Source organism: Salvia splendens, chromosome 8 (assembly GCF_004379255.2).
Source record: "Salvia splendens isolate huo1 chromosome 8, SspV2, whole genome shotgun sequence".
Taxonomy (NCBI): Eukaryota; Viridiplantae; Streptophyta; class Magnoliopsida; order Lamiales; family Lamiaceae; genus Salvia; species Salvia splendens.
The window spans coordinates 525,666-550,342 of record NC_056039.1 but is presented as its reverse complement, the minus strand read 5'-3'; the positions used below and the strand labels follow the sequence as shown (position 1 = coordinate 550,342).

General features: G+C 38.5%; 3 protein-coding genes and 1 pseudogene across 4 annotated transcripts; 2 read left to right on the top strand and 2 right to left on the bottom strand.

Moving 5' to 3' along the window:
• The first annotated feature begins 492 nt into the window (after positions 1-492).
• Positions 493-4,259, top strand: LOC121745134 (eukaryotic translation initiation factor 3 subunit L-like). Its single transcript, XM_042138921.1, has 8 exons — positions 493-976; positions 1,742-1,900; positions 2,264-2,595; positions 2,860-3,199; positions 3,368-3,516; positions 3,612-3,705; positions 3,796-3,867; positions 3,985-4,259. The coding sequence occupies exons 1-8, from the start codon at positions 614-616 to the stop codon at positions 4,027-4,029; spliced, it is 1,554 nt and encodes a 517-aa protein (XP_041994855.1). The 5' UTR covers positions 493-613; the 3' UTR covers positions 4,030-4,259.
• Positions 4,260-5,158: 899 nt separating this feature from the next.
• On the top strand, positions 5,159-9,470 carry LOC121744554 (aspartate aminotransferase, cytoplasmic-like). The gene is made up of 12 exons (XM_042138137.1): positions 5,159-5,520; positions 6,027-6,098; positions 6,172-6,233; positions 6,314-6,397; positions 6,695-6,794; positions 6,887-7,007; positions 7,470-7,633; positions 7,718-7,855; positions 8,380-8,501; positions 8,665-8,759; positions 8,860-8,980; positions 9,210-9,470. Exons 1-12 carry the CDS (start codon positions 5,320-5,322, stop codon positions 9,292-9,294), a joined length of 1,365 nt encoding a protein of 454 aa, XP_041994071.1. The 5' UTR covers positions 5,159-5,319; the 3' UTR covers positions 9,295-9,470.
• Positions 9,471-9,684: 214 nt separating this feature from the next.
• On the bottom strand, positions 9,685-15,117 carry LOC121744553 (annotated as a pseudogene).
• A 1,877-nt stretch (positions 15,118-16,994) lies between these two features.
• On the bottom strand, positions 16,995-20,581 carry LOC121743593 (protein ALTERED PHOSPHATE STARVATION RESPONSE 1-like). Of its 2 annotated transcripts, none has more exons than XM_042136922.1 (5): positions 20,307-20,581; positions 18,974-20,030; positions 18,371-18,546; positions 18,053-18,276; positions 16,995-17,949 (listed from the first exon to the last, which is right to left on the bottom strand). In XM_042136922.1, exons 2-5 carry the CDS (start codon positions 19,938-19,940, stop codon positions 17,142-17,144), a joined length of 2,175 nt encoding a protein of 724 aa, XP_041992856.1. In that variant the 5' UTR covers positions 19,941-20,030; positions 20,307-20,581; the 3' UTR covers positions 16,995-17,141. The 2 variants fall into 2 exon arrangements, with proteins under 2 accessions (XP_041992856.1, XP_041992855.1); XM_042136921.1 differs by having other exon boundaries at positions 20,312-20,580.
• Between the last annotated feature and the right edge of the window lie 4,096 nt (positions 20,582-24,677).

Below are 24,677 nucleotides of genomic sequence, written 5' to 3'. Positions count from 1 at the left end.
TTACAAATTTACTACTCCACAATTTTATTTCTTTTTCCAATTTCTATTTATTTGTATTGCATAGTATTTAACATTTTACTACATTAAATATGAGTTATAAAAAATTAATGACATTTATTCTCATGTATAAAATACAAAAAAATTGTTACACACATTAACACATTAACATAGCGAATTACCTACGGTTTATAACCCAATTTCCCGAGACCTTAAATGACTTTGAACTTTCATGTTTTACTTTATTTTAGCTTGTTAAAGGGAGGTGGAAACTAAATCAATTTTGTAATTATTATACTATTTCATTATACAAAACTGGATTGTTGGCTTACATTTGAGTAAATAAAAATATTCATATCAGTTTAATTCTTATTAAAAAAATCGAATAATTAATTATACACTACAACTAGTTCGAAAAAAATTAGGCCCAATACTAAGACCACACTACGGCCCATGAGTGCAAAATAAGCCCATTTCTTCCTTCATTTTCATTAGGGCAAAAACACCCAATCTCTCTCTCTCTCTCTCTCTCTCTCTCTCTAACGCACACAGTCACGCACCGGAGACGCAAATTTGAGCTCAAATCCGGAAGATTTTCGCCACCGTTACCGACACCATGGCCGGCGCGGTGCCGTACGACTCCGAGCAATCCGCACATGGCGATTCCGCCTCCGGATACGACCCGAACTACGTACCGGACTCAGTGAAGTCGTTTGTGGTGCACATGTACCGCCAGATACGGGAGAAGAACGTCTACGAGATCCACCAGATGTACGAGACGTCGTTCCAGAGCATCAGCGATAGGTTCTTCAAGGATGTGCCGTGGCCGTCCGTCGACGCCGTCGCCACCTACGTCGACAATGACCACGTCTTCTGCTTGCTCTACCGCGAGATGTGGTTCCGCCACCTCTACGCGCGCCTCTCGCCAACGCTTAAGCAGCGGATTGATTCGTGGGATAATTATTGCAATCTGTTTCAGGTTCGGGCTAATTTTGTGAGGATTCAATGTTGTCTTGACAGTGTTTAACCGACATTATCAGTGAATCAAACCCTCGAGTTCTCAATGCTGTACAGACTGTAAAACTAATGTATCACTAAGTTTATTAGTTCATCCAGTGTTGATAAATTCCTATACTGTTTTATGTGTGGAAGTTTATACGGAGGAAATTGAAGCTAGATTTATTTTATATTACTGTTTAGTTGATAATTGTTGAATGTGAATCGTAAATGAAAATCTATCCAAATATGTGGGATGATATTGATTCCGTCTTGCTATTGAGTGAGGAATGTGAGAGAAAACATATAAACTGTACATATCTGGAGAAGAGGAATGTGTTTTTATTGAAGAAGTATTGCGAGGATTGAAAGGGTTGGTTGGCTGTAAAATACATTTTCTTCTAGTAGTATTGTATCTGGACTTCTGTTTTGTGCTCAAAATAGTGATTATTGGCAGTTTGAGATTAGAACAAGTATGTATCAAATGGTATTTACTTTTAGCTAGCTGCTAGCCTTGAATAATTGTTGCTTATAGTAATGCTGTTTTGCCTTAAATTGAAATGAAGGAAATGAGGATTAGTTTCAACTACAGTGGATCACAAGATGCTGCTGATTCTTATAGTTAGGATGATGATTTTTGGAATTCATGCTGATTGCATAACTATATACTCCACTTAATTTTGATGAGATGGACTTTGCTTGTTCTGATGGATAATTGTGCATGCTGAACATGAAATTTTATGTACAGGTTGTATTGCATGGAGTAGTGAACATGCAACTGCCAAATCAGTGGCTGTGGGACATGGTTGATGAATTTGTGTACCAGTTCCAGTCTTTCTGTCAGTATCGTGCTAAGATGAAGAACAAAACCGAGCAGGAGATTGCTCTTCTGCGCCAGTATGATCAGGTTTGCAAGTGAGAAATGGATGAGTAATTTTCGATAAATATTTGTGTGCTTATGCGCTTTTCTTTTAGAGTAGTGTTCTTATAATGATGTTCTGCTATTATGTTATCTATGATTTTCATTGCCTGTGTGAAGTCATGGGTGGAGAAAGCATTTTTCATATTAGAATATTGGAAGGAAAATAATATGGAGGTCTCATGAGGAAACCAAACCTGCTACTGATTTCCTCCTTAATCCTTATTTCACAGATGCACTCTTCTCCATGTTTTTTTCATCAAGTTGAATTTCCTTTGTGCACATTGTATGTTGTTCTTGGCACTTTGCTTTTTAAAGAAAAGATTGTTTCTAATTAATTTTGTGTCTCAGGCGTGGAATGTATATGGTGTCCTTAATTATCTACAAGCACTTGTGGAGAAGTCTTCGATCATTCAAATTCTGGAACAGGAGAAGGAAGGTCTTGAGCAGTTCACTGCTACAGACGGATATGATTACAGTGGTGGAAGCAATGTGTTGAAGGTCTTGGGTTACTTCAGCATGATAGGCCTGCTTAGAGTCCACTGTTTATTGGGTGATTATCACACTGGCCTGAAGTGCATACTTCCAATTGACATAACTCAACAAGGCGTCTACACTAGTGTCATTGGGAGTCACATAACCACAATATATCACTATGGATTTGCAAATCTCATGCTTCGGAAGTGCGTTAAACTTTTTTTCTCCCTACCCAAAACTCTATGGACCTGCCTACATTTCCAAGTTTCTTAATTTCTCATTTAAATGTCTTATTAGTTGGCTTATGTATTGAGTTGATCACTGCCCAGTGTAGGTATGGCATGATATACCATACACATAATTAAACCATGTTAAGACTTTAGAGTACCATGATGTGACTAACTGCTTACTTGTTTGAAGAGATGTTGATGAATGATGTTTTTAATGCATTGTCATTGAAATATGTACAGGTATACAGAGGCAATTCGAGAATTCAATAAAATACTTCTTTACATATTCAAGACTAAGCAGTATCACCAGAAGTCTCCTCAATATGAACAGATACTGAAAAAGAATGAGCAAATGTATGCTTTGCTTGCAGTTACTCTTTCCCTCTGTCCTCAATTAAAGCTTGTTGAGGAGACCGTGAACTCTCAGCTGCGGGAGAAGTATGGTGAAAAAATGTTGAGGATGCAGAGATTTGATGATGAGGCATTTGCTCTGTATGACGAGCTCTTCTCTTATGCTTGCCCAAAGTTCATCACTCCATCTGCCCCAAGCTATGATGAGCCTCTTGTAAATTACAACCAGGTGTGAATATATCATCGGAGTGAACTCTGGTTAAGGGATTTGTCTATCCTTGTGAATTGCATGTAGATACCACATATCTTTGGTTTTGTATTTGTATTGGGGCAGTTGGCATGCCCGATTCTAATTAGTTTCATAATCTCATAAGCTTTTCAAATCTAATCTTTTCAGGATGCTTATAGACTACAGTTGAAATTGTTTCTCTATGAAGTAAAGCAGCAGCAACTACTATCAGGCATTCGGACCTTCTTAAATGTATACTCTACGATCTCCCTTGCTAAGCTGGCCTCGTATATGGAAGTTGATGAACATACTTTGAGGTAATGTGATACACTGTATTCCCAACTTGATGTCCAGCTTTACTTAATTCATAGAAGGGATGTTACATAAGCAGTATTTCATCTTCCATTCACAGGACAGTTTTGATGACATACAAGCACAAGATGCATTCAGTCAATTCAGATGGGAAAATTGTCTCCAATATGGATACCAATTTCTACATTGACGACGTGAGTTTAATAAATCAAGACTGTCCATCTATTGTGTTTTCTTAAGTCATACACGAACTTGGATTCATTTGATCTTCGTTTTAATTTCAGGACATGGTCCACGTTGTTGAATCCAAAGCACCAAAGAAATATGGTGATTACTTTATGCGCCAAATTGTCAAGGTACATTCAAAGAAGCTAAACATTCATTTATGATACTTTCTTTGCACGGCATGCTTATAATAGTACTAGTACCAAGAGGCTAAACATTGATTCGTTCCCTAAAAAACTCGTTTGCAGCTTGAAGGGATAATGACTGATATCGACAGAATAAAGCTCGAGTAAGAATCGTAGTCTTGATCTATGATTTGTCCTTTTTCTGTATTTTGGAAGAGCAGAAATGGGACAGTTTTATTGGATCATTTTTGATCTCACGATATTGTGTTGCAAGTTAAATATGACTTCCTTTGATCTGTGCTAAGAAAAATGTTGTAATGAAGAGATACTACGCTTTGTTCTCGAGTATTAGAACTCTAATTTATCATTATATGATACAAGGTTGCTTTTTCTGCTAATATTTGATAATCAGTTTGCACTCGAAATTAATTTGGTGTGTTATAAAACCCGAATTTTAGGAAGGTTTTTTTAATTGTTAAATATTGTTTTATATTTTTCGAACCGGTTGTGTTTAATGTAACTGAGGTGGAGTATTAAGGAAGCTTTCTTCATTATGCATTCTTGAAATTAGTATTATTATAATTGCTATTCTGCTAACAAAAATAGTAGTACTATTATTTTTATTTTTATTGGCCTGATAATTTTTATTTCTTAGATTTCGTAAGGTCTGAAAATATTTTTCCTGAAAAGTCAATAGACGCATACTAAGGAAAGCGTCTGTAATTTGAATTACTACTAAAAAACGAAAATAGAGAATGCTACTATTCCTTGTAAAAAAAAATAATGATAAACTTCTAAATTGGCGTGCCAATCTGCCAACTACTACGTCATTCGTCAATAATCAATATATATCCAAAATAGATTGGATAATACAAGAGAATTAAATCTTACAACTCTACCCCAATTATTTGATAGTGTTATAGTACGTACTAATTTTGAAGAAACCATTAAACTCAATTTTGCAATTTTTTACTTTTAAAGTTTTATTTTCATTTTTAGCAAGTTTTTATTGAGACAAAATGAAAGTGAATTATTTTTATTAGGACGGATAGAATAATAGTTTTCTATTTATTTCATGGTGACGTCTTATCAATTAATCCATATTTCATTGTCTAATTAGTCTTAATTTATGAATCTTGATATTTTTTATATCAAAAATAATTTTGAATAACGATTAGATTAATCTTAATTTATGAGTTGATACTCACCATCACATAATAATCTCGAGCTTTTCTCAATAAAAAATTTAATCTTGTCAATTTTGAATAATAATAGGAGACGTTACTCCTAAAATTCATTTCCGTGTAACTACTTATCTCCTAGATCGTCGTGCCAAACAAATTGTTAATCGGCCCTATCCACGGACACGCAAGCACCATTTTCGTTCCTTAAGCGAAGAGGTTGGCTTCAATCCCCGCGTAATTAAGAAAGAAGAAACGAACACGTTAACCAGCTAAAATGCACGGGGGGAATGATTCACACTCGTCGCCGTCGCCGTCGCCGTCGCCCGCTGATCGGAGAATCAACGCTCTCGTCCGCCACCTGCAAGGATCGCCGCTCGACGCCGCTGATCCCTGCCTAGCCGCCGCTCCGACTTCCGCCGCTCAGATCTCCGTCTTCGACCATGTTGTTCGGGCGCCAGAAGACCCCATTCTCGGCGTAATTTCTAGCTCTCTCTGTGTGCTGTCATATTTATGATTTTCAGCTGCTATGAAATTCGTTAGTAGGTGGTGATCGAGTTCTATGTTCTGTGTTGAAAGTTAGCATGATTTGGTGAATTTGGGAAAGTGTTAGGTATTTTTAGTATGAGCTGTGGAGTTGAGCTTGAGGAAACTGAATTAAACCTTAGCTCTTTCTCTCTCTCTCTCTCTCTCTCTCTCTCTCTCTCTCTCTATGTTGATACGTTTGCTGAGTAACGGGTGATCGATGTTCTGATTTTATGTCAGTATTGTTTTCTAGTATGCTTTGTTTGATTGGAATGAGTTGCGCTTTCGAGCTTGTTTCCTGATTCTGAAGCATTCTCAACCGTTTCTGGCATTGCATGTTAACAATAGTCATCAAATTTGGATTACTATAACTTGTATCACTCTATGGTTCCTTTCCTTGTCTTCAAGTTTTAGATCGAAACTGTTATCTTACTTTATCAGATTTTTCATGGATAATAGGTGACTGTTGCTTACAACAAAGATCCAAGCCCAGTTAAGTTGAATTTGGGAGTTGGGGCATATAGGACAGAGGTATAAAAATCTCTTGCTTTGGCATAAGTAAAATTAGCATTATCGGCTGAATCTTGAATCTTCTGGACTACAGGAAGGAAAACCTCTTGTTTTAAATGTTGTGAGAAAAGCAGAGCAAATGCTAGTGAATGACAGGTACACATCCTATCTCGTTACTGATGTGTTTGGAAATTGAGGTCTATTGGTTTTAGTATTTTTCACTGATGAATTTGCAGATCTCGAGTGAAGGAGTATCTTCCAATTGTTGGATTGGCAGACTTCAATAAATTGAGTGCTAAGCTCATACTTGGTGCTGACAGGTAATGTTTGCTGTTCATTAATGCTGATCTTGTAAAAGCGAGGCTATAACTGATTTATTGCTGGCCTGCTGAATATTAGAGAAGACATGAAACAGTTAGAAACACAATGTCTCTTCTCCAGTTTTTCCTGATCAACGTATTGATAAGCTGCATTATCGAACTTTATTTCACCTAACTCTTGCAGTATAGGTTTCTTACAGCAAACATTTTGATTTTATAGCTTAGCCTTTTATCATTATTCATTCTATTGTGTTTTACCTGCACAAGATTGATTTATAATTCTGTTTTCACTTTTAGTCCTGCGATCCAAGACAACAGGGTTACTACGGTTCAGTGTTTGTCCGGTACAGGCTCACTAAGGGTAGGAGCTGAATTTTTGGCTAGGCATTATCATCAAGTGAGTCGGGATCTCGTGCTTCTATCTTTGTATCCTCTTCATCAGTATTTACGTGAATATTCAGTTACAAACTTTTGTATTTGGTGTTGCAGCATACCATTTATATCCCCCAGCCTACATGGGGAAACCACGTGAAAATATTTGGTTTAGCTGGGTTGGCAGTAAAGACATACCGCTACTATGATCCAGCTACTCGTGGACTCAATTTCAGAGGTTAGTTCTTTGTTCTGTATAAGCTCGGGATCTAGGTGTTGTTAAAAGAAGGGTCTATTATTTCTATCATCAATGCTAAATATTCTTAAACTAGGTGTACTTAAGGCAGTCGCATTTCAAGTTCACTTTTGTATGATGCCATTTCTTTTGAGACCACACTGATAATATTTTGCTTTAAGTAAAAAGTCATGCAAACAAATTAGCAACATACATGTTTTAGTGTTATATTGAAGCACTAGTAATCGTTGATCATTCAACACACCAACATACATGCCAATTTCTTTATATATTTGTCCTTGTGCATTTTAGTTATCGTATATCAATAGTGGCCGAAAGATGGGGAAATACTTGCTTTAAGTTCAAATGTAAAATGTTACAAGTCCATCTTGACTTTCTATGAAAAGCTTTAATACCCCCTAAAATAACTAAAAGCTTTAATGCATTTTTTTTTGCAAAAACAAGGCTTGTTGGAAGATCTTGGGTCTGCTCCTTCTGGAGCAATTGTGCTTCTCCATGCGTGTGCTCATAACCCAACTGGGGTTGACCCTACTGCTCAAGAGTGGGAGCAGATAAGACAGTTAATGAGATTGAAGGCATTGTTGCCCTTCTTTGATAGCGCCTATCAGGTAATTGAACTGTAGCTCGTAATCTTTGGCTTCTAAAAATATCAAATGTATATGTAATGATTCTGAGACCATTTCTTGTTTTAGGGTTTTGCTAGTGGAAACCTGGATGCAGATGCACAGTCAATCCGAATGTTTGTAAGAGATGGGGGAGAATGTCTTGTGGCTCAAAGTTACGCCAAAAACATGGGGCTCTATGGGGAGCGTGTTGGTGCCTTGAGCATGGTAAGTTGAGAAAATAAAATTAGTGTTAGAGAAGGATTAATTCCACTTCTTCAACACGTGCCATGTTTGGCCAATCTTATATCAACCTACTCGCTGGTCTATGGTAGAAAAATGGGGATTTGATCTTTGTGTTTCTTTATGCTTGGCCAATCTTATCTCAACCTACTCGCTGGTCTATGGTAGAAAAATGGGGATTTGATCTTTGTGTTTCTCTATGCTATATATTGAAATTGGGTCAACTTCATTAGTCGGAATAGAAAAGAACAAACCTGGGTTGATGCAGTAACTTGTCATTCTTTGTCAAAGATGAACAGTCAATCTCTGGTTTCAGTGAGAGATTGACTGTTTCAGTGAAAGATGAACAGTCAACCGGGTATGGTAATATTTAGAACCTCAGCAGCTAGGCTGTTTTCTTACATACTTTTTTCCTCATAATTCGGTGGATTCATTATAGATATTATTTAGCTACATGGACACATTGTAGATTGAATAGTTGAAATGCTCAAGTTTTTCTGAATTTACAGGTGTGCAGGTCTGCTGATGTGGCAAGCAGGGTAGAGAGCCAGTTGAAATTAGTTATTAGGCCCATGTATTCTAACCCTCCGATTCATGGAGCGTCAATTGTGGCAACAATCCTCAAGGACAGGTGTTGAATACTTCTTTGTAGTGCATGAAATACGCTATTTTTTTTCTAGAAAAATAATGAACATATCACAGGAAAAAAAACTAACTTCATAAAAAATAGTGAGAAAAATAAGCATATTTATGACCTTTATGAACCATCTTAGTTAATCAACATGTCCATGCAGAGCTATGTTCCAAGAATGGGAAGTTGAACTGAAGGCCATGGCGGACCGTATCATCAGCATGCGCAAGCAACTGTTTGATGCATTACGTAGTAGAGGTACTTCAAATTTTCGAATCTTCTTCCCTATGCTAGGTTGCTACATTTTCTATAGTCGTGTTTACTACGCTTTGAGAAACTGTACATCTCACATTGGCAGGTACACCGGGTGATTGGAGTCACATTATCAAGCAGATCGGGATGTTCACCTTCACGGGACTCAACTCAACGCAAGTAGCCTTCATGACTAAAGAATACCACATCTACCTCACATCTGATGGGTAAATCCTAGTATTTCTTATCAACTAAAAACTTCCAAATTATACGTATATCCCCTTGTGATTAAAAAACGTCCCCAGAAAAATACAAAGAAATATGAGGTGCAAGTTAGTGGTCTTAACTAGAAAACATGGTTATCAATCATCATAACTTAGGGGTTGTTTCGAGCTCTAGGTGGATCAAAAAGGAATATTGAACAACGGTGCTTATTTCTGTTGTAAAACCGTGCAGTCGAATAAGCATGGCTGGTCTGAGTTCAAGGACAGTACCACACCTCGCAGATGCAATACATGCTGCTGTAACAAAAGCAGCTTGATCTTTGGTGGCCGATATTTGATTGTATCTCAACTTATTTCCTCTCATTTGAACGGTGATGTAAGCAATAAAATCCATGGATAGTAACTTTCTTTGCCGGAAGTTCGTGTACTATCTTGTTGTGTCAAGATCATATATATTTTTCATTTATCTATTTGAAACGTGTTTTCTATTTCATTGCGATCGAGTCCGCTCCTTCTTTCATTCAGATAAATGGCCATGTAGACATTCGGATGCCGAAAAATATGCCTCGTGACATCGTTGAAAAAATGTGCTTGGTAGGAGCTTTGCTCATTCGAGTTCTACCTGTGATTGTTAAAGGTCTAGGCAATTTCGGATAATAGTCTTAAACAATCGGATAAAGTCGACCATTTGTATAGTGTATATCATCTACACGGAATAAGAAGCTGAGGGTTTTGTATAAATTCTCAACGTTAACATATGACATTTGTTATATATGGTATCCAAGAATATAAAAAATGAAAATATAAATTACACGACACTTCTATATTACAGTAGGATTGCTCTGTTTATATTATAAGCATGAATACGCCTTTGCCTCTTCTTCAACCTGCAACTATTCAACAGATAGGAAGATGGGCTTGAGAAACTGGTGCTGCTTTAAAATCTCGCAGATTCTTTTCCTGGTGTTCCACATTCGCTGAAATCGAGCGTACGCCTGTCCGTCTGCAATGGGATTGATTATACCACCAGAGTAAGAGTTAGAGTTAGAGTTAGAGTTAGAGTTAGAGAGCATGCTCATATTCTCATGTGCAGAAAGTTAAGAGAAAGTGCATCTTCTTGTTTACAGCTACGCGGACTACATTCGACTAAAAGCCAAAATGACAATTTTTGGTGAAGGAAAAGAAACTCGAGAATGACTGAACACATACCAAGGAACTTGAAGCAGCGCTTGGGTTGACACATTTTCCCTTCATTATGGTTTCCGGAGTTTCATCTCCAAGAATCTTCTGGGCGTCAGCAAACGCACTGGCTGTCTGCTCTCCTAATTGCTTCATTAACCCCATGGCATCGTAGCCTCCGTCCCCCGGGGAGCTCAATAAATAGCCAATGTCCTACCAAAATCACACACTGAGATAACATGCAAAAAATAAAGCAAACAAAAATAACGATATGTTTCAAATACATCAATAGTTATATCTGTATCAACTCTTGGGCTTGGAGCAAAGCCGTTGATAAACCAAGGGGACTTCCAAGCCGAAGGAGAATCCATAGTCCTCTTATACGGTGTTGACTCCACAAATCTGCAACCAAAGGATCGAGAATACGAGCAGGTCAGAAATGTCACAGAACACCAGGACTGATAGAGAAACTTGGCATTTAAGCGGGTGATAATAATATTCTTACATATTATTGTTTTCACTGGCTAAACCTTTGCCAGAACACTCGACTTTCTTTGCTGAAGGACTCGAGGATTGCAGAGATGTAGTTATAAACAAATTGGTCCTGTCCTTTGAACCCAGTCGAGGAGAACAAATGAAAGAAAAGCTTGCGCCCGAGGATGTTAAAATGGCGCCATGTTTAGACACAGCATCTAATCTTCGTGAAGACTGTTTTGTGAGAGTTCTAGCGCTTATACCAACTGTTCTATCATTCTTGAGTACAAAACGCTCCGGAGAAAAGAATAGCAGGTCATTCACATCGTGTTCAAGAAGGACTCCAGAAGGCTCGTTTGCCTGTCAGAAACAAAATCACAACACATCAGAATAGCAAAAAGGAACCCATGATAATTCTCGTGCAGTGCTACAAATAGTACATCCATAGAGAATAATCATACACTCATGATGGCTAAAGCAATGCGGTAGAGAAAATGACTAAATTTTAGTGAGGCAGTAGTACAAAAAGAAGCCTGTTAATGCCAGTGGAGACAAAATATGGTACTCACCGATTCAGTCAAGTTCCTTTCTGAGTTCTTAGTTCTGAGATCAGTGGGAGCTATCTTTGCTGTCATACTGTTCGAACAATCACTGCCGTTGTGGTCATTTGGCTCCAGTTCAGAAGCAGAAGCTGCGTTTTCTTTTTCCATACAAGACACTTCAAAGTTTCTTCTGTTTGGCGATAGTGAAACCAGCTGTCCTTTTTTGTCTATGCATTCATCAAACATAAACTCTAACCTGGGAAAACCATTGGTCATATTTGAAAAAAGCTTCTTGGTTTCTAAGACTTTCAAGCTTCTTTTCACCTCTCTTTTCGGACAAAGGAGACACCAAGTCACGGTGTCTTTTCTTCAATATTGATGGCGTGCCTGTAAAAGTTTTGGCGGCACTTTTGAGAATTGCATCAGGGCTATCATCTCTGGATGGTGAATCCCACAGTTTGAATGGGGTCATGCTAGATATCATCAGTTGGCGGATGCCGAGTGGGCTGTACTCTTGATGCATGTCACCACCTGATTGTATGAGATCACAACTGAAGAATGGTATATCCAAGCTTGGAAAACATGGGGGCTCGTAGAATAAAGCTCCAGAATCATTTTCCACTAAAGGACAACTCTGAGAATCATTTGATGATGTCGAGACAAAATCATTAGCTGAAACTAGCTTTGGTGTTTCCTTTACCTCGACGGAATTATCTTCACATTGCAAGGGACTAGACTCCGAGGTATATATAAAATCATAATGTGTACTTGGTGGATTTGGTTCCTGATCTGTATGTGAACTACTGTACTGATTTGGATCAGTATCAAATATGTGCTGACCATCAGCTGCAGGAACTTGCATAGGGAAGAGGACAGACTGAGAAAATGAAGCGCCCAGCATATCAGAAGGCGCATAACAAGATTGTGGAGCAACCGACTCATTTTCAGGGAACTGAAGCATTGGCGAATGATTGAGCAATGTATCTATGTAGTTCAAAACTTCAGAGGGATGTGTGTATACCATCCTGCAATCTGAAGTCGATATCATATTCGGGGTATTGGCATCTACAGCCATGTTTACCATGGAAGTAAAGGTCCCTAATGGCATATGGGACTTTTGCTGAAAGGATACTTCTTCATGATTAGTATTCTGGCCACTTGGAAGATGTTAAGGCGAACATTCCTGGTGACTCTTGCCCCAGATCTAGCAAAGACATGTCTGATAGTTCATTAGGATTTAGTTGCCAATCTTTCCCCGCTAAGGAACTCCAATCTAGAGAGAAATCATGCTCAAGAAACTTGTCACTCAGTTCACAAGGTGCTTCTGGTATCGGAAACGTTGCTTCTTGAAATGCAGGCAGATAATCTTCATAATACTGACTTGAATTTAATTCTTCAGTTATTCTGCAGTCTCCTATGGGATGTACAGCTGTGTTGCTAATTGGTCGAGACATACTAGCAATGTTAGAACCTTGACTGCATTCAGAAGCTTCCTCTGCTTCTGTTCCGCCTCTAACAACACTATTGTCTTCTTCACTGCATTGTTGTGCCTTTGAAGAGGAGGAAGCTTCTGACTGATTAGGAGGAATCACAAGAGGTTGATCTTGGAACTGTGAAAGTAACCCTGAAGCTAAATACATGTCCAATTTCTTCTTGACACAACTATTCCAATGGTTTTTTATAGAGTTGTCGGTTCTGGTGGCAGACACGACAACAGACACTAAAAATGAGTAACAGACAGGATAATTTACAAAGAATATACTGGTGTTTGAATGAGCTAATCAAAGCTCACGGAGCAAATAAAAGTTCAGGTACCTCCCAGGCAATAACTTAGTTAACTCAGCCCATTTGTTTCCATAAATTTGATGAGCACGGATCAATGTTAATTCCTCATCCTGTGTCCAAGCTTCCTTGTTTATATTGGGATTAAGATGATTGTGCCACCTGAAAAAATGAGTAACACCAAAATATAAAGCATACCAATAACACAAAATGCAGAATTCATTACTATATAGACCACAAAAATAAAAGAAGCTCATGCAGGTTACCTTTCACGACACTGCTTCCCTATACGCCCAGGAAGATGATTTGCAATTGTAGACCACTTTTTGGGACCATATTTGTTGACCAACTCAATTATTACTTCATCCTCCTAATCATGTGCCAAAATTAAAATTAAATGGGTTCTGTAAACCCTATATCAGAAATAAACCATGAGAGTGAGACATCAAAGCCATTGGTGCTACAAGAGTAGCTAACCTCTTTCGACCAGGGACCTTTAACTAGCTCTGGATTAAGAACTTTCTGCCACCTATGTAGGCACTGAACATCTGTTCGGTCCTTGAAACACTCCGCTGAATATATCACAGCATTTTACAGAAAGTATATTGAATAATTGACCAACAATATTTATTCTAAGAAATCTAAACATATGTACAATCAGGGACATTAGAAGAAATCATTCCAACTTCATGTAACATGTTCAATCTATAGTACATAACTCCTAAAATGCAAAAACTAAGAAGAAAATGGCAGGTAAGATTATGAGGTTAGATTATGTGCTAAACTGTTAATTAGTAGTAGAAGCAACCAAATAAGACTAGTACCCACTTCCAGTGACACTACACGAAGGCCTAAACCCATTTTCTTACCTATCTTCTTCCAATTTTTCCCTTTGAAGCGTTGAACAGCCATTCGCAATATCTCATCCTGCAATACAAACTGAAATATCAGCCTTTTTCCCAACACATTCCTATTCAATCTGTTATATTGCTGTGCATATAGACTTGAATAAATACAACTACAGGAATATTCCTATTAACCTCTTCTGCAGTCCATTGTCCCTTCGTTGAACGTCGTGTTGGGCCACTCGTTCTCCTGTATAAACAGCACGGAAAAAGCTCATATACATCAAAACACTATTATGTACTTGTGTGCGAGCCACCAGAATTTGTTTACAGATCACAGAACTTCTCCGAAACAGAAACTGGTTGCACATACAAATCATAAGAAATTAAGAAAATATAGAATAAGTACCCATGTGAAGGTCGAGATCGTTGCAGACCATTTTTTGCAATGTCTGAAGGGTTATTATTGCTTCCTGTTCTATCACTTTCCATATTTGGCTGACAAATATACGTAGATGCCTCCAACTCGCGGGCAAATTTCTTCAGATATTTTTCCACAAATCATTATAAGCTACCTTATAGCAAGTTAGGAGCTGCTTGAATCCAGGATGGAATAGCTAAGAACATTGAAGGAAGAAAAGAGAGAAATCAGAATGTGTAATAATTAAGAAATTGTTACACCTTCTAAATATTAGCTGAGGTAACTAGCTGTGAGAAGTATACAATTGAAACGAAATTGTATTTTCCTGTGATGGAATGGAACTGTTCATCGGAAAAATAACTAATTCTCAGCTCTTAGAAATGAAAATTTTGAAATATTTGGTTGCTGGAATAAGCTGGATTCGTCTAATTACGAACACAACATCTGATTTCGTTATTGATGCGCAACTACTCAAATAAAAAAAATACTACCGGAGCAAAGCAGGATTCAAAGTGAAAATAGCTAGGGTTCTAAAATCATGCTATTCCAGTATTCCTCATACCAATACCGAAACTAAATCCAGAAAAACAAAAAACTCCAAGAAGTCCTCCAGCTTGATTTAATTCAAAAGGCGACATACAACGGAAAATGAAATTTGAATACTCACCGACGAATTTCAATCCAACAGCAGAAACACCGTAATTCCAACCGATCACTCGCGGATCCAACGGATGCTTCATACGCATCCAATAAATCCAGAAGCACTCCCAAAGGATCCGCTTATTCTCGGTGAAAATTGGGAAAAGGAGAGAGAGAGTGTATCAAGTCAGCCCAGTGTGTTTTCTTCGATTACGAGTGCGTGAAGTGTGTGTTTTACTAGAGAGAGAGAGAGTGAAATTAAAAAACGGTCCAAAGAATTCAAAATCAGAGAGTACGAAGGCGTTTTCTTACAACTATTTTCCGGGGGGGGGGGGGGTTCTGCCAGGTGGCGCAATCGTGATCGATGGTTTGTTGTTCAAATATTTAAGCACAACGGTAGTGTTTGGTATGTATATATATATTGATAGCAAGGGAGATGATCAAAATAAGTATGTGTTTAAATCCAGAAATGCAGACCAAATCTTGGCTCTAGGATTAGATGATCTAATGGTCAATAATTAACCAAAAACACGGAAGGTCATAATTAAGCAATTTTAAGTCATATTATAATATTTTGGTTTAATGTCATGCTAAGATCGTTTTAGGTCATGCTTTGTTAGCATGACCTAAAAATTACCTAATTATGACCTAAAAGTGACCTAATTATGATATTGTTCTGTGTTTCTGTATTTAAATCTAGTTTTGCATAGATCAAAACCCCAATTAATAAAAAAATAGATGAAGATAAAACGCAACTCATCTCAGTTGATACATCATATTAGAGTAAAGGCCAAAATTGGTCCTGAACATATAGCCATTTTACGATTTTGGTCCTAAACATTATCTTTTGGATTTTTTGGTCCTGCACATATGGACATTTGATCATTTTGGTCCTGCACATATGGAAATTTGATCATTTTGGTCCCCCGTCAACATTTTCGTTAAAAACTAACGGTCAACATTATCTTTTGGATTTTTTGGTCCTGCACATATGGATATTTGATCATTTTGGTCCTGCACATATGGAATTTTGATCATTTTGGTCCTCCGTCAACATTTTCGTTAAAAACTAACGGTCAACGGCCGATTTTTGACTAAAACAATGGGTTGGGTTGGGTCGTGTTTGGGTCGGGTTTGGGTTACACGTTAAGAAAAAAAATAATTATTTTTTATTAATTAAAAAATTATAAAACTTTAATTTTTAGTTATTTTTGTTGATTAAAAATATTATAACGACTAAAACATGATGTTATTATACGATTTAAACATGATATTACACAATAAAATAAAAAATTACCAAATTAAAATAATCATTTTTTAATCAAAATAATAAATTAAAGTATATTAATATTAAATCTATATAATAAAATTAAATAATTAAAAAATTATTTTTAATAAAATCTAAGCATAATATTTTCTTCAAATTCATGAAAAAATTAATTAAAAAATACTATACTTTAATTTTATTAATTAAAAAATATTAATTAATTTTTTAAGAATATTATGCTTAGATTTTAACGAAAATATTATGCTTAGATTTTAAGAAAATATTATTTTTTTCTTAACGTATAACCCAAACCCGACCCAAACACGACCCGACCCAACCCATTGTTTTAGTCAAAAATCGGCCGTTGACCGTTAGTTTTTAACGAAAATGTTGACGGAGGACCAAAATGATCAAAATTCCATATGTGTAGGACCAAAATGATCAAATGTCCATATGTGCAGGACCAAAAAATCCAAAAGATAATGTTGACCGTTAGTTTTTAACGGAAATATTGACGGAGGACCAAAATGATCAAATGTCCATATGTGCAGGACCAAAAAATCCAAAAGATAATGTTTAGGACCAAAATCGTAAAATGGCTATATGTTCAGGACCAATTTTGACCTTTACTCTACATATTATAATTCAAATCAAAGACTACTAAGATCATAAGTCGGGACGATTGGAGTGATGAACGGAGAAAGACATGAGAGAAAGGGCTTATTGGGTAAAGATTGTGAGGCCTCAATTCTTGATCCGAAGGAAAGAGTGTTGAGTTGGAATCACATTGGATTTTTGAGATTTTGGATGTAGGAGAACCAGGAACAGCTGACTCTTTGGTCTTACAGAGACACAAACTCTGTGAAAATGTGTTGAAAATAACTCTTAGCATTAATGGGGTGAAAGTATACAAATTCACTTCCCCACAAAAAACCAAAGGCAAACAAACTCAAAATAAACATCAAATCCAACATGGCTGATTCTACAGTAAACATTCTTGTTGAACAAAGACAGATTAGGCTCCTGCATTTGGATTAGGATGTTGTGATGCTGAGAGCAATCTCAGCTGCTCGTACGCCTCATAGCATGCATTGGCGTAGTCCGAGAGAGCTCGGAAGATCTCTGGAAGCCGGATCTTGAGGCTTCCGAGTGACTTCTCCCGCACCTGAATGCAATGCTTCTGATGCTCCTCCATCTCCTCGTCCATCCGCTTCTTCAAACTCTCAACCACGAACTGCCTCTCCGCCACCTGGTCCTTCGTCCCGCTCTCCCCGGTCTTCTCGGGGTCGCCCTCGTCCGGGGGCGTCCTGCGGTTCCTGTACTTGTGCACCCACTCCTCGAAGGCTTGCTTCTTCCGGACATACTCCCGTCTCGTCTCATCGTACTTGTCCTTCAGCTTCATCTCCTCTTCCTGGTGGAGGATGATGGTCTTGATCACCGCAGCAAACGACGCGATGGCGCTCTTCGCCACCTCGTCAGGGAGCTTCTCGAGGTAGTCGTGCCACGCCCGGAGCAGTGGCTGGATCGGAGGGTTCGGAGCTCTCGGTGGTGACGAGACTTTCTCCTTCAAGCTGCTCTCGATTGGGATGAGATTCAGCTTCAGCCAGCTGCTGAGCGCGCCGATGTACTGCCTCTGGCCTGTCACAAGCTTATCGAACTGCGAGTGCCATTGCTCGAGGACGGTGGCGAGCTGCTTCGTCCGGTCGTGATGGTGCTTGGTCGTCTCGATCAGGACGCCCGAGATGTCGAGGGATTTGAGGCCCGTGACAATCTCGAGCTGGCTGTTATGATGTAGGCACATAGACTCCCACATCGTCGTCATCCTTCAAGAATCAACATATTGTGCAACCGTGAGACGCCACATCGGCTAATAACAAGTAGGGCACGTATAAAAAACAAAAGATACCAGGCAACACCAGGACTCACCCTTGAACGAGCGCCACGAGCTTCGGAAATAACTGCTTGTCGCGGATATCATTGACTTCTGAGACGGTCGAATCCAAGGATTGCATGTCAACTATATATCGCGTATGCAAATGGCTAACAGCAGCTTTTGCCTTCTCTACTTGCTCGGCACTAGCATTACGTTTCTTTAGCTTATTCAGCACGCCAACTTTTCGTTGATATTCACGTTTCATAAGCTCGCCCGCCTGCCCATGCCAAACAACGAAATACGAACCATTTAGATTTCTCATAATCCATAAGTGAAAGGGGAAGGGGGTTCAATCTTGATTGAAGACGAACCTTTATTTCTTCGTATAGCTTTTTCTCCCACGCTAGCAACTTGTCCAAAACAGTGGCATGTGTCTCGTAATCATCTGGATCAAAGCTATCATTCGCTGCCTCGCCATTAGGCACGCCCTTAAAGGATTTGTTCCAAGTAATAACTTGCATGACTCGAGCTGCATGGTCGATGTGTCCTAGACGCGAAAAAAAAAAGCCACAACCGTATCCAAAATCAGAAAAGAAACAACATAATATGAAAAGACGAGATGCCAAACAACAAATTATTCCCAGCTTGACAGTTAGTTTTATGTTTTACTAGAGCCTACTTCAATTTCAATACACTGAATATCGCAGTATAAAACAGACATACGAGCAGTAAAATGCGGTGATCATAAAACAAATCGAACATACTGATAACTATCAAGTACTAGTTAATTCGAACATTCAATATGTTCAAACAGAATTAGCATAAATTTCATTTAAATAACAAACAGCAAAAAGAATTACTATATTCTCTACATGATTTTTCATGGTTAAATGTAAAAATTCATGTAATTGACTGTTTCAAATCGAAATATGGTAACAAATCACATTGTAGGCACATTTAAGAAAGATGATCACCTCGATTATCAGCGAAATTCGAATGGTAATGCAACCTTGTGGCCTCGAGCATCTTTGAAACGGCTTGCGAGCTTTGGGAAGCTTTAAGGAAATGATCGTCGATCTCACTCAAAACCTTCAACAAATCCACACCATTATCATTTCCTGCCGCATTCCCACCCATAACGATTCTGCTCACTGCAGGAGGCGCGGTGTTGGAGTGCATAAACTTCGGGGCTGGCGTCTCCTCAGGCGTCTTGAACTCCTCGAACCCCACTTGCTTCTCCGGAGTCTTGAACGCATCATTTCCGGCCACATTCTCAAACGCCTGATCGAGATTCTCATTCATTTCCTCGCCATAGCCACCATCGCCCCCTTCCACGGCCTCATCCAAATTCGAGTGGGGTGTGTTGTCCATGAAGAAGTAATCCCACGCCATCCCTCTAATCTCCGAGGGAGTCGTGGAGGGGTTAGGAGGCGGCCTTATCGGTGTCTCGACTTCCGCCTCCTCAACCCCTTTCTTCCTCCTACGAAACCTATCCTCCTCATTCTCCTCTTCCTCCACCTCGTCCTCCTCGTAGATGTCATCCTCGTGAACAGCCACTCCTTTCATCTTCCCCTTCCTAACCGACTCCGACAATGCCGGCATAGTCACCGCCCGTTGGAGCGGCGTTGGCGGTATGGGAGAGAAGCTCGGCAGCGGTGGGGGAGGAGGAGGGAGGTTCGACCCCATTGCCGACGGAGGGGGAGGCGGGGGCAGGTCCACAACCGGGGGATCAGCCGTCGCCGCTTCCAGCGGCGGCGGCGGGACCTCTCCGCCGGCGAAGTCGCTCAGGGCGGCGCCGGTGTCTTTAAGCGAGACGGAGTAGCCGGAATGCGCCGACGCAAAAGCATTCCTCGCAACAACAGCCTCCTTCATCAAATTCCTCCTCTCCTTACACCGAGAAACCGATTCCTCATTGTCTATTTTCGATTGCGCACACCCCATTTTCGATCTTCAATCGAATTAGGGATTATCCGAGCCTTCACATTTACCGACTAACAAAATCACGAGCTGGATTTCAAACTAAAATCACTCCTACACACAAGAAACAAATGAACGAAACAGAAAAAAAGTCAGTTCTTTTACTGAAAAAAAAACACACAATTTTTCAGTAACTTCACCACATATACAGATTCATCAATTGTAAATGCTCACACGCGTATCACAGCATGAATCACACAGAATATGCTTCCATTTTCCTAAAAATCGATGAATCTAGCATGATTTTTACTTTTTCCGAAAAAGCGCTCGAAGCAAAAGGGTTCCAAAAAAGGGTCTGAAAAGGAACACACACAAAATGCAAAGCACCACCTCACCTGCGTGTAAACCAGCAGCTCCAGCGAGATTCGAGTAAAAATTATTGAAAATTTCCTCACTATAGAAGAAAATCTGTATTCATAAACAAGAATGATTATAAATTTCTCCTTTTTGATTTTGCGGTGATGTGAAAAAGGAGAAACGGACAAAATTTCTCTGCAGAGAGACAACACTGCACCCGAGAGGTACAAAGCGCCACAGAGCGATAGATGGGCAGGATGGTCTCCGGTTTGGTTTCCTGCAGTCGCGTGCTTTTAGAAAAAGATGGACTAGCGATTTAAAGGTTTGAGTTTTGTTGATTACACGATTTATTGAGTGAGTCTGGGGGCGATAGCTACTGCGGTTTTCAAAAAGAGGGAAGGAGTAACGGCCACAACAATCGAGGTGGTGCGGCGTCGTTTTGGGCTTTTTGGGAATATACTTCCACACCCATTTCCCAATTTTTTTGTTCTATAATTTTTTATTGTGGACGTAGGTAGTAATTAATGCTGCACATGGTATATAAAATAAGGCAAATTGCTAGAAAAATAGGAGTATTAAATTTAGTCTAATTTTTGCCAATTTTGCAACTTCAACAATAGTCGTGCTTTAGTTATAAGTTTCACAATTTGTTCAATTGTTGAATTATAGCAAATTGTGCATGTTTTTTAAAAAAATAGTACTAGTTATTTTTTAAAAAGTGTAGTTCTTTGTATGAGGAAAAAAGAGGGAACATAATTTTTGGTCTACGAACTTTGTCAAAGTATCATTTTAGGTCCGTGAACTTTGAAAATATCATTTTAGGTCCGTGAACTTTGAGTTATTATCATTTTAGGTACTTTTTACTATTTCCAAGTTTTTTTGGACGAAAATACCCTCAATACCTTAAAGTGTATATATTTTTAATAAATTTATCATATACTCATAATTTTTTATAAATATCTTTACAATATATTTTTGACAAATTTTCTAAATATAATTTGACCTTAAATATTATCACTTAATTTTGTGACATGCAAGTAAAATTGCTTTTTCAATTTTTTATATTATTTTTTTAAAATTGAATAAAGAACTTTTCTTTAATAATAAAAAATTGAATAAAGATCTTTTCTTGCATGTCACAAAATTAAATGATAATATTGAAGGTCAAATTATATTTAGAAAATTTGTCAAAAATATATTGTAAAGATATTTATAAAAAATCTTTATTCGATTTTTTATTATTAAAGAAAGTTCTTTATTCAATTTTTAAAAAAAAATAATATAAAAAATTGAAGAAGCAATTTTACTTACATGTCACAAAATTAAGTGATAATATTTAAGGTCAAATTATATTTAGAAAATTTGTCAAAAATATATTGTAAAGATATTTATAAAAAAATATGAGTATATGATAAATTTATTAAAAATATATACACTTTAAGGTATTGAGTGTATTTTTGTCCAAAAAAACTTGGAAATAGTAAAAAGTACCTCAAATGATACTAACTCAAAGTTCACGGAAATAAAATGATATTTTCAAAGTTCACGGACCTAAAATGATACTTTGACAAAGTTCGTGGACCAAAAATGATGTTCCCTCACGAAAAAAAAAAACTTTAATCCCTGAATTAAATTATAAACAGATGATCAGGTCATCACATTGTCGTTGTCAGCATGAAAATATCATTTTGGGCGCATCCTGTTTGTAATGCATATCATTTCCAAGTAATAAAAATTGTAATGCATATCATTGCCAATTATTAAAAATAAGATACGGGAGTGATTGATATATTCAACATGAGACAATTAAAAATGTTGTAAAAGTTATGATTTAATCAACTATTATTAAAACTTGTGTAACTTATTTAATCAAATTTAATATTCTTTCGTCAAATTGCCATTAACGTATAGTGATGCGTTGTGTTGTACATCTCATTAAGCTATAACACATATAATCGCTGGTTACATAATTATTTCCTTTTATTTTCTTTTCATCAATTTTTTTTCTCTTTTTATCACACACATTTAGGGATTATATTAGATTTGCCAAAGTGAAATGGTGTGGGAATTATTTTTTTAGTTAGATAGGCCCATTTGATTTCGACAATTTGGAATGGGGTTCGAATATTTATGGGCCTTTTGCGTAATTTAAACTCTCTTAGTTTAAATAATTAGAGATTAATGAAACAAAAAATAAAACGCACTAATATTTATGGGCCTTTTGAAAATAAAATCATATCATAGTATTATATAGAAAGTTAAAAAGTGTAAAAAAAATAAATAAATACGTAATACTATCTGAAATCTAATTAGAATTTGTAAGTAGACTAATTTATAAATCTAAATTTTAAGTATTTAAATAAAAAATGCATAATAGAAAAAGAAGTAATAATTGTGATAATTATAAAAATAAGAAAGATATAAACACACTTGGAGTGGCATTTTGGATAAAAAGGGAAGGGAAAGAGGGCATGTATGAATGAAAATAGTGAATAAGGACCTCAAATAATATTATATCCATACATAGATGGGTCTGTTGCATTTTTTGATATATAGATATTTATAGCGTTCAACCTGACATACGTAGGAATTATTTTTGTAGTTCACTCTAAATATTATAAAATAAAATAAATTAAAATTAATTTTTGTTGAATTGTAATGAAGAGTAAAATCAATAAAAATATATTTACTCTTTATATTTCAATTCAGCAAAAAATTGAATGAAGCAATCAATTTGGCCGCCAAGAAAATAGAATACAAAGCTATTAACTTGAGTTAGACGAGTACATAAGGGCACTCGCAACGCTGTGCCGTTGCGGTTCCTATGCCGTTCCAGCGGAACGGTTCCGCTGCGGCACGCGTTGCAGGCCTCGTTCCGTCGCCATTCTGTTCCCATGCCGTTCCCATACCGTGCAGCGTTCTGTTCCGGAGGAACGCGGAACGAAACGTTCCGCCACGCGCCGAGGTGACGTGGCGGCCTCCCATTAGACGCGTGAAGCCCACTCGCTGCCCCGCGAGGGGGCTTCGTCCCGGTGACGCAATAATTCAATTTTTTTAAAAAAAAATTCGAATTTAATATTTTTTTTTTGCAACGGTAATGTGACCGTTTTTTTATATCCGTTTTTTTTTATTTACTCTATAAATACTCCTATTTCATACTCATTTCAATCACAAACACACATCTATTCCTCTCTATTTCCACCCCAATTTTCATCTCAAATCAACTCAGCTTTCCTTCTCCCAAATTTAATCAAACTAATGGATCCTTTTGAACAAATACGTCAAATTTTGCAACAATCACTTGAAGAAGATCGACGACGGGAGGCCGAAGAAGCCGCGCCGCCCCAACGACGCTCCCGTACGTACATCCATCGTAACCGGGAGGAAGCCGCTGCAAGGTTAGTACGCGACTACTTCTGCGATAACCCGGTTTGGGGAGATACGTAGTTCCGTCGCCGTTTCCGCATGGGGAAACCTTTATTTCTCCACATCGCGAATTCTTTGGCAGCCCGGGAAGAGTTATTCCAGGAAGGGTACGACGCGGTTGGCCGTCCTAGCCACACGACGCTGCAGAAATGTACTGCAGCAATCCGCCAGCTTGCGACTGGACAAACGGCCGACATGTTCGACGAATACCTCCACATCGGAGACAACACTGGGCGAATGTGCTTGCTCAAATTCTGCAAAGGCGTCCGGGCAGCCTTCACCGACGAATTTCTCCGGAGGCTAAGCACGACCGATTGTCAGTTCCTGCTCGACCTTCACGAAACAGTGCACGGATTCCACGGGATGCTCGGCAGCATCGATTGCATGCACTGGCAATGGAAGAATTACCCGGTGGCGTGGAAGGGGTCCTACACGAGCGGCCACAAAGGCACCCACCCAACCGTTATACTTGAGGCCGTTGCCGACTACCGCCTTTGGATCTGGCACGCGTACTTCGGGGTCCCCGGGTCGAACAACGACGTAAACGTGCTCCACCAGTCCGACCTCTTGACCGAAGTTTTGGATGGTAAAGCGTCGGCCATCAACTTCGTCGCCAACAACCGGCTTTATAAAATGGGGTACTATCTCGTCGATGGCATCTAACCAAAGTGGCCTACCTTCGTGAAGACGTGCAGTGGGTCTGCGAACCCAAAGCAGGCTCTTTTTGCGCAGAAGCAGGAGGCTGCTCGCAAGGATGTGGAGAGGGCGTTCGGGGTTCTCCAAGCGCGCTTCAACATCATCAAAGCCCCGTCTCGTACGTGGTTCATGGAAAACATGGTCGACATCATGTATACGTGTATAATCTTGCACAACATGATTGTCCAAGACGAAGGACCCGAGGCGGGAAATTGGTTCGACGACGAATCGCCCGGAAGCTCAACCGCAAGTAGTCCGCCTCGAAGTGGAGCGCATCTGTCT

Excerpts from the sequence above, each read along its gene's own strand:
- LOC121745134 (XM_042138921.1), top strand. The coding sequence starts at position 614 with ATGGCCGGCGCGGTGCCGTACGACTCCGAGCAATCCGCACATGGCGAT. Across the intron at positions 3,200-3,367 it reads CTCTTGTAAATTACAACCAG|GATGCTTATAGACTACAGTT; the intron begins GTGTGAATATAT and ends TAATCTTTTCAG. Across the intron at positions 3,868-3,984 it reads TTATGCGCCAAATTGTCAAG|CTTGAAGGGATAATGACTGA; the intron begins GTACATTCAAAG and ends ACTCGTTTGCAG.
- LOC121744554 (XM_042138137.1), top strand. The coding sequence starts at position 5,320 with ATGCACGGGGGGAATGATTCACACTCGTCGCCGTCGCCGTCGCCGTCG. Across the intron at positions 6,234-6,313 it reads CAAATGCTAGTGAATGACAG|ATCTCGAGTGAAGGAGTATC; the intron begins GTACACATCCTA and ends ATGAATTTGCAG. Across the intron at positions 8,981-9,209 it reads ATCTACCTCACATCTGATGG|TCGAATAAGCATGGCTGGTC; the intron begins GTAAATCCTAGT and ends AAAACCGTGCAG.
- LOC121743593 (XM_042136922.1), bottom strand. The coding sequence starts at position 19,940 with ATGGGGTGTGCGCAATCGAAAATAGACAATGAGGAATCGGTTTCTCGG. Across the intron at positions 18,547-18,973 it reads GAATTTCGCTGATAATCGAG|GACACATCGACCATGCAGCT; the intron begins GTGATCATCTTT and ends TTTCGCGTCTAG. Across the intron at positions 18,277-18,370 it reads AGCTATACGAAGAAATAAAG|GCGGGCGAGCTTATGAAACG; the intron begins GTTCGTCTTCAA and ends TGGCATGGGCAG.